Below are 9,705 nucleotides of genomic sequence, written 5' to 3' on the forward strand. Positions count from 1 at the left end.
TACATGCATTAACTCAGCATTAGTTCATACTTAAGTAAGAATTGATTTAGGTATTGGTTTATTATGATTCATGGACCCTTATTATAAAGTGTTACCTCTTATTTAATAGACCTAACAGACAGACGTATAGATCTGACTTCACCCATCAAAGATTTGTGTTTTATTTTATAAATATTAATTCAACTTTAACTCTCTGGAGATGGAGAACGCTTGTCAAGTCTCTCTTGGCCCAATAGTTTGATGTGCTACATCGTGTTCATCATCAAAAACATGCAGTTAAACTCGATGAGTTGCTGATTTTATTGATGTATAAGACGACTAAATTGGTGCAAATGAATGAAATGATTGTTTTTATTATTACTCTTGCATTTATTTTTTCACGAGTTGTTTTTGTAAGCACTGATGTACTGATCTGTTCTTTCCGTAAGAAAAAGTGAATGAATAGCAAACATTCTAAAGTTTGTGTTATTTAGACTTTAATTTTTTGATTGTGATTTGATTGGACATCACATTTGTAATTAAATAACTTCATTGTTCATGTTTTGTACAAAATAAAAGTGCTCCGAGGTTCTTATGTGTTGAAAGCTAAAGTACAATTTATACTTTTGCATTGCGTGTACGACGTAGCCTACACATAGATGCATACTAGCCTGATGCGGACATCTCTAAAAACTTATCAACATGTCAGTTCTGCATGGACCGCAAGTGGTGTGATTGGTCCACCAGGACTGCTTGCCATGGTAAAATATAAAATGGACCAAGTCTAAGAGTGACATTTAACGACTCACTAATTCACTAATAGGTTGGACATTTAAACACAATATCTGTATATTACACCGACAAGCATACACGGAGGATGATGATGTCAGTGACGAGTTTATTGATCGATACACCGAACAATCTTGTCATGGGAAGCCTGTAGCTGAATCTCTATGTGCAGAACTACGATTGGTGAACGAAGGGTTATGTAACCCAACGCTAAAGTCCACAGCCTCCGACATCTCTTTATGTCGAGGAATGCTCACTTAACATGCAAGCTGACCTACAAAAATACAAGTAAAACTGATCCTGCAGCTAAAACTACATCAGCATTTCTTAGAAAGGTTGAACAAAAAGCAGATTTAGAATAGGGGTGAAAAGAGCAGTGACCTTGTTGCAATGCATTGTGGGATTGAACTGGATGGTAACCATTATTAGCTTTTATGTTTACTACACACAGTGACATTAAAAGAAACCTGGACCTGAGCCATAAAGATTTAAAAAGCATCTGTTTGGTTTCTAGTTTACCAAACATCAAGATCAGCTGAGAAGTTTATGCTGATGTCAATAGTTAAACTAATTTCAAGCTGGTTGAACTGACATGAGAGATAAACAACTATTTTATAGAAATATAAGCTAGGCAGGTTACTTACTACAATGTATAAATGAAACGTCTTACCGTGGGCCGTGTCAGATGTCTTTGTGTCTTTTCATTACTAAACTCTGAAACTATGAGTCTAAACACTTTTATGAAAGGATTTAACAACCTAATCTAATGACACTTGGAGAAAATTCAGTGGTCACGTGAAAAGCACATTAATTTAAAGTTTTACAACTACCAGCTAAATACTCAATATAGCCCTGAAAAAAAAACTGTTGAATCTTTACCACCATACTTAGCCATTGTGAATGTCGACATTAAGAATTTTATCAATATATATGAAGAAATTTGCGAATGTACTGAAAAAACATTACTGGAATGTTCATATAAAATGGTGCGCGTGCTTGTGTGGGTGCGTGTGCCTTTTGTTTTGCTCTTGCAGTGACACAAATTAAATACTCTTCATCACTTATCAATAAAATGTTGCTATGTGGTTTTGTTTGAATTGTATTAAAATCAGTAATTGTGTTGTTATGTGCTTTCATGTGCAAATACAATTACATTTACAATGATTTACTGATTGTAAACTTTGCTAAAGTGCATAGTGCAGACAATCGAGAAAGGTTAATGTTTGATTGAAGATTTTACTGGAGAAGAATTGAATCTTTATTGTCATCATGCACAGTACAACAAAATTGGGTGCAAACTAGGTGCGGATTTTGTGATTTTTTTTGGTCACACAAAGGTGTTCAGCACAGAATTTCACTTTCAGTATTGATGTGATCAATGGATTCAATTTTTGTAATTTTAAACAGTGTTTTTCATGCAACATTTTAAATGATATTGTAATGTAAATAATTTAAAACTATGAAAGTAATATAGAAGCAATGCGTGAATTTTTACGGCAGACGAACAAGCGTCATACACTTCCTATTTAAACTACAGTTCCCAGAATTCATAGCAGAGCATAACCCGGAAATGCCGTCGGTGCTTCTAGATTGAAAGCGCTGTTGTAGAAAATGAGGTAAAATATCCTGAAATGACTGAGATTTAATGTAATAGAGTGAGATTTTAAGTGTGATAATGGTGTGCGATTAAAGTCGTTTCATTATGCGTGTTGATATTTGACTCGCGTTAAATTCCGAGCAGTTTCATTCATTATTTACATTAAAAACAAAGAAGATTCAACCAGGATAACTTACATTTCACTAAACGTATTGCGGGTTCTTTTATGTAAGATAAAGTCCACGTTTAAAATGATGACCTGACATACTGGTGTTGATATTTGTGCGGCATAATGATGATTTTACTAACTTACTCGTTTCAGATCTGGTCAGATCTTTATAAGTTAAAGTATCTTTTTAGTTTTCGCAGAAACTTTTATTTCTTTGTGAATGTTAAGATTTACTCGTATGATTTAGTAGATTTTAGTAAGTGTAGTGTACACATTAAGGATTAAGCCCACTTTTTTACTTTGATGTCAAACTGTAAAAAGAGAAAATCTTATATTTAATTCTTATTCTTATTGTTCACTTATTGATTTGTTCACTGACAGTTTTGTTGTAAGTCAATCACAGTTGTCAGTGTTTGGTGAAACTCATTCATGTGCCTCAGTAGACCTCACACAAAAACGTCGTCTTTTACGACTCGATGTTTAGCCATTTCTTTGGTTAATGTATTAATATTATTATATTATTATACTAATCTTTTAAATGTCTTAGAATAGGCATCAGAGAAATATTTTTTGGTAACTGTAGTATAAGCGGAATAAATGACTCTAAATAATGCACTCCACACGTCGTGCCGCATAACCACCTTGGGTGTGCATTATTTTCTTATAATTCAATGGGCCATTGTCAATTATTCCTTACGTAATGTTAAATAAAATATAAGTACATTGTTTTTGTTTAATTTCTTTGTAATTGGTTAGGGTTAGGTTGTAGTAACAGGCTAAAAAAACTCATACATTTACTTGAAAATACATGAAATTATAATTATTTCATGTATTTTCAAGTAAATGTATGAGTTTTTTTAGCCTGTGCACAAATCTAATCAGAAGTTAATCTTTTCTATCGCAAACAGATGATGTTTGTTCTCAATAATGTTGACGTGAAAGTGTTTTTGTGTGCAGGTGTGGGTTTGTGTGAGCGAGACATGGTGCCGCCAGAAGATGTAAAGCAGCAGAAGCATTCGTCTTCATCGGGCGACGGGGACGGATCTTTTGTGTTCGAGGCTCACGAGGCCTGGAAGGATTTCCACGATTCCCTCCGACAGTTCTACGAGAACGGTGAACTGTGTGACGTCACGCTAAAGGTAATCCACGGGCGCTTGCTCAAGTTTGTCAGTTGTTAGGGTTAAATCTTAATAATGTCTTTGTGTTTTTGCATCAAAGGTTGGAAACCGACTAATTCCATGTCACAAACTAGTTCTAGCCTGCGTCGTTCCGTACTTCCGTGCCATGTTCCTCTCGGACATGGCCGAAGCCAAACAGGACCTGATCGAGATACGCGATTTCGACGCCGACGCCATCCGAGACCTTGTGAGCTTCGCTTACTCGTCGCGTCTGACGCTAACGGTGGATAACGTTCAGCCGTTGCTGTACGCGGCGTGCATCCTGCAGGTGGAGCTGATCGCTCGGGCTTGTTGCGAGTACATGAAAGCTCATTTCCATCCCTCCAACTGTCTGGCCGTGCGAACGTTTGCAGAGAGCCACAACAGAGTGGACTTGATGGACATGGCCGATCGGTACGCGTGCGAGCATTTCGCCGAAGTGGTGGAGTGCGAGGATTTCGTCAGCGTTTCACCGCAGCACCTGAAAACGCTGCTGGCCTCCAGCGACCTGAACATTCGGTCTGAAACTCAAGTGTACAACGCCGCCGTCAAGTGGCTGAAAGCGAACGCCGAGCACCACCAGGTCTGGCTAGATCAGATCATTTCTCAGGTTAGCTGCAAGTATGTTTCCCGAGAGGGCGTTTCAATAAATACGGTGGGTTGGCTTGGATTGGAGTATGTAGAGCGCAGCTTCTCTGCAGGACGTCCCAAACCATAAACGCTAACCCTCCAAGATGAGTTTCAGTAAACGCTGAGGTGCGTTTCTTCCATACCAGCTGAAGTTCACCTGTACAAACGGGCTCGAGTCACTTAAAGTAAACCCATATTTATTGAAACGCCCTCCTGGAGTTGACATTTTTTGATTTGCTGACCAGGTTGTGTTTTAATGAACTGTTCTCACACAGGTGCGTCTTCCCCTGCTGTCGGTGGATTTCCTCACTGCCACCGTCGCTAAAGAGGAAATGATCAAGACCAGTTTGAACTGCAGAGACCTTTTAGACGAAGCCCGTGATTATCACCTGCACCTGAGTAATAAAAGCGTTCCAGAGTTTGAGTATTCCATCCGTACCACACCCCGCAAGCACACCGCAGGTCAGAAACTACACTTCTGTCAGCCCTCTCAGTCCTCGTGGCGGCGTCTTTAACGGAGCATCTGTGCCTTTGATCTTTGATAGGTGTGTTGTTCTGCGTCGGAGGACGGGGCGGCTCCGGTGACCCCTTCCGCAGTATCGAGTGTTACTCCATCAGTAAAAACAGCTGGTTCTTTGGGCCTGAAATGAACAGCAGACGCCGACATGTGGGAGTGATTTCAGTGGGAGGTACGTCAGGAACTGAAATCAAGGGAGAGAAAGATGCATTCAATCTTTAGAGGAAATCACCTGAAGTTTTTCATTCCCTTTACTGCTTTTATCTAAAAGATCATATCTGCACCAAATATCTTCTCCTCCATTGGAGTTGTACAAACTAGTGTTTGAATTGCACTGAGCAAGATTCACATCTTTATTGTACTTCACACAAACGTAAGAATGGACATCAGAATAATTCATGACTGTGTTATATATCTAGGATGACAGAAATCTCCTCTTGTCATTTTATCCAGAAGTTTCATCCTGAGTTCACATCAATCTGAGCTCGTATCGATTGCCTTTACTTCATCTTCCTTTTTAAAAACATTTCGTAATAAATGAAATGCTTTCTATTTTTGTCTATAAAACAAATTTAGTCAAACGCCTTCAGATCGACAAGACTTTTATAAGAATTCAAGTGACCGTAAATCTAATCCAAACAATAACAGAGACAGTGAAATTATGCTAAAGAGCAAATAGCAAAGCACTTCTACCCAAAATTATCTTGAATTTGGTTACAATATCAACAGGTCTTCATGCTGTTTACTTTCATTTCTTTTACATATTTTAAGGGTATACGTGCATCATCTTTTCTTGGCTATAGGTTAGACGTCTATTAGACTTTCACTGACTGCCTTGTTAAATGTTTTTGTTTTTTGGAAAGTCTTGGTTAGAGACGCTATGATTAAAACTTAAATCCGTTCACAGGGATGGTTTACGCTGTTGGAGGTCACGATGGCAACGAACATCTCGGGAATATGGAGATCTTTGATCCACACACAAACAAATGGATGATGAAAGCATCTATGAACACAAAACGGTAACACGTTGTCTTATTGCATTGTGTTGTTTTATTTGTCCTCGTGGACTGAATCATCTATCCGGTCAGCACATCAATCATTCATTTCATTGAGAGCTGCAATTGTTTGTCTTGCTTTAGGAGGGGGATCGCATTGGCAGCTTTGGGGGGTCCCATCTATGCTATCGGTGGTCTGGATGATAACTCGTGCTTTAACGATGTGGAGCGTTATGACATAGAGTCGGATCGCTGGAGCGCCGTGGCCCCGATGAACACACCCAGAGGAGGCGTCGGTTCTGTGGCTCTCGGGGTATGAAAAGCACACGAACGCACGTCTCTACTGATAATGTTGCCTGGACAATCAATGGCCAGATTTACTAAACGGTTTGAATTAGCGCGAGTACTCGAATCCAGAAGAAGTGCAGATAGGGGTGGAAATTTCTGCACACGTTATAGAGTCACATGTGCAAAAATCTAATTTCTGTAATAACCACGGCAATTTACCAGGATCAGTGTAAAATGGTTTAAGACGTTTCTTTTCTGATGGTTAACTGAGTAAATGTGTGATTTATTCAAACGCTCTCCTTCTATAAATTGGGTCTGAAAGGGAAACTCCTACAAATGCACATACGACAAAAACTGTGTCTACTTTCACCTCGTGTCTTAATTTACAATCCTGAGAGTAGTTTCCTTTTAATGCCAAAACTAAGAGGTGTTTGCGCTAACTCGAGCTGCTAGTGAACCTAACTTAACTCCATTATTGTCTCTGATCGCTCTCAGTGACTCTCAGTCTGTCGAAACGCTCAAATGCACATGAAGTTATTCTGTTTCTAGTAGTTACTCATGTCCTGACTGTTTACTAGAATAATTGGTTAAGAAGTTAAAAACTTTTTTGTTGTTGTAGTAGTGTTGGTTACCTGTCAGCAAACTGATCCATGCTGTCGTGTTATTTTATTAGTGTAAAATTTTTCTTGAAATTATTTGTTTTGGAATGGATGGACCTGGTGCCTTTCTCAGGGTTACGTGTATGCGGTCGGTGGAAACGATGGCGTGGCATCGCTGTCCAGTGTTGAGTGTTTCGACCCTCATCTGAACAAATGGACCGATGTGCGGGAAATGGGTCAGCGGCGTGCTGGAAACGGCGTCAGTGAACTCAACGGTTGCCTCTATGTTGTTGGTAAAGTTTAAGCATATGTAGTGTATGTCATCATGTGGATATGACTTGATTTGGCATTGATCTCTCTCTCTCTCTTTTTGAAGGTGGTTTTGATGATAATTCTCCATTGAGTTCAGTGGAGCGGTTCGACCCCAGGATGAACAGATGGCAGTACGTGGCAGAGTTGACCACGCCAAGAGGTGGAGTCGGTGTCGCCACAGTGATGGGTCGTGTTTTTGCAGTAGGTGGACACAATGGCAACATCTACCTGAATACAGTGGAGGCCTTTGAGCCACGAACAAACAGGTGAGAGATGAAGCAGGACATTTCAAATGAAAAGCGTTTTGATTCAGGTAGAAAACGGATATTTATGTATATTTGTCCTAGATGGGAGCTGGTAGGCTCGGTGTCTCACTGTCGGGCCGGCGCGGGCGTCGCCGTCTGCTCCGCTCACATCAGTCAGATTCGGGACATCGGACAGGGCTCCAGTAATGTTGTGGACTGCATGTAGCCATAACCTAACATCACATCACAGCAGTCCTAAATCCACAGCAAATAGTGGACGATCAAGTTACTCGTGTTGTATTTATTTCATGATGATCTTGCTGGGATCTGAATTTCATTGTGTGTTTATTGGTTTTGTTTTGTTATTGTATGATGATGTTTGTGTGGCATTGCTGAATGTGTTGCTTTTGTCTGAAGTGTTTCATTCTTTTGACGGGATGTTTTTTGTGACTTTTGATGGTGTTTGTTTGTTTGCGTGCGTGTGTACAATCATACTGACAGAAAGAGAAAGCTGTAGCAGAACATGTTTACTTATTTCAGTCCGTCTTCCAGGAGAGTTTGTTTTCAGCCACACTTTAACACATCTGCCTATTATTTTCATGTATTTTTCCGGTTCGGGTGTTTTTTATTAAGTTTGGATCGATGCGCTGCAGAAATATTTTGATATTTATGAGCACGATTGAGAAGCCTTGTTTTCATGTGTCTGAAATGCTGAAGAAATCCCAGATGTTGAATTCAAACAGGGTTTTAGCATGCAAATCTTAATTTGTGGAGGAAAAATGAATCTTCTGCTTTTCACTGCCAAACTGAAATAAAAGCTGAGAGATGTTATTCTCTTTCCAGGAGGTTTTATTGCATTTACTGTTGTATAAGATTTCTTTAATAACTAATAATCATTTTCTCTTTCAAATCTTATGATATTTAATCTGTGCTGTTGTCTTATTTGAAACATACATGGGGAGGATCGCGCCGTGGCGAGGATGCACTCCCACTGGATGTTTTGGTGTCACTCAGCAATTAATGAATCTAAATTTAAGAACAATATGTCAGTTTGTATGTGCCTACATGTACTTAAATTGTAACACAAAATGGTCTGGTGATATAAAATCTTAATATGATTTTAAAGAAAGAAAGTGCTCTGTAGATTTTATTTCACCAGACCATTTTGGTTCATTAATTGCTGAGTGACACTGGGAAAATCTGGTGTGAGTGTGGCTGCGTTGCCGCGTGATCTTCCCCACATATAATATATTTCTGGTATTTTGTGGATTTTCTCAGTATAGTTTATTTTTGTCCATTACTGCATGCAAATCTGATCAAAAATCATTTTTGAAATGTGTTGTTATAAAGCAGCTATAAATGTCACATGCTGTCTTTAATGGCCACAGATCTTCAAAGATTCAGATCTGGGTATTTCTGTGCCAGCTGTTTTAAATACAAACTCATTTGACTTTAAATCTCAAGTGAATGTTCTTCTAGAATGACACCCTAAAGATTTTTGTGGGTTTTTTTATTAGACATATTCTTCTGTAAAAATACTTTTTTGTCCATAAAATAATTTATATTGTTCAGAATTGTTTTTGTGTTGTTATATTTATAGTGATTAAATAAAAAGTAGCAAATGAAATGTTTAATTTTTCTTTTTTTAACTGTGATACTCCAGATGAGTTTTGACAAGTCATATAAAACTTGACCGCATATGAAACTTTCAGAATTTCTAGCTGTTTGTCTGTGAATATAATAATTGGATTTAATCTGTACCACAACACAAACCACAGATGGTGATGAATAATTTGCAATAATTTTTTTATTGTTTACAGGCCCTTTTGTAATTGTAAAAAAGGTTAAAGAGTGACAACATCAGATCAATGTATTAAAATATATTGTCCTAAAATATGTGCTGTCATGGGGCTTATGAAATAACCTGGTTTGGACTTTGAAATTGATCAGACATGTCCAGTAAATAATATGCATTTAAAAAAATGTTAAAATAAATGATTTCATTTTTTTTGTATATTATTTTCCATGAGCTGGACAATATTTACATGTCAGCAGAAAAAAAAACGAAGTGCATGCACGTATTAATTGGAAGTAAAATGAGAAAGCTGAGTTTTGGGAAACGAAACGTTTACCTATAAAATCTTCTAAAGATATTTCATTTCAATTCAGTTTATATGATGACTATTGTTCATGGTTCCTTAAAGCAGATTTACATGAAACTCAGAAAAGAAAATCAAACAAAACAAAACCCGGGCCGTTTTTAAATCTAGTTCAGGATGGAGTATTTAGTGGCGTTCTGCTGTATAGTTTGATGTCAAATGACTGTAAAGGATTTTAAGGGTGTGTTTTGCAGCATCATGTGTTTCGATGTTTTACAGTTTAATCTTTGGACTCTGATGGGGATGAAAAGAAACTTGAGTTTATGTTG

At 38.1% G+C, this 9,705-nt stretch overlaps 1 protein-coding gene across 1 annotated transcript; it reads left to right on the top strand.

The window, feature by feature from the left end:
• The first annotated feature begins 2,268 nt into the window (after nucleotides 1-2,268).
• Nucleotides 2,269-8,108, top strand: klhl8 (kelch-like family member 8). The gene is made up of 10 exons (XM_055180560.2): nucleotides 2,269-2,384; nucleotides 3,492-3,673; nucleotides 3,753-4,301; nucleotides 4,597-4,783; nucleotides 4,867-5,010; nucleotides 5,746-5,857; nucleotides 5,978-6,146; nucleotides 6,854-7,013; nucleotides 7,097-7,298; nucleotides 7,380-8,108. The coding sequence occupies exons 2-10, from the start codon at nucleotides 3,515-3,517 to the stop codon at nucleotides 7,501-7,503; spliced, it is 1,806 nt and encodes a 601-aa protein (XP_055036535.2). The 5' UTR covers nucleotides 2,269-2,384; nucleotides 3,492-3,514; the 3' UTR covers nucleotides 7,504-8,108.
• The last annotated feature ends 1,597 nt before the right edge of the window (nucleotides 8,109-9,705 follow it).

This window comes from Misgurnus anguillicaudatus, chromosome 9, assembly GCF_027580225.2.
Source record: "Misgurnus anguillicaudatus chromosome 9, ASM2758022v2, whole genome shotgun sequence".
In the NCBI taxonomy this organism is placed as follows: Eukaryota; Metazoa; Chordata; class Actinopteri; order Cypriniformes; family Cobitidae; genus Misgurnus; species Misgurnus anguillicaudatus.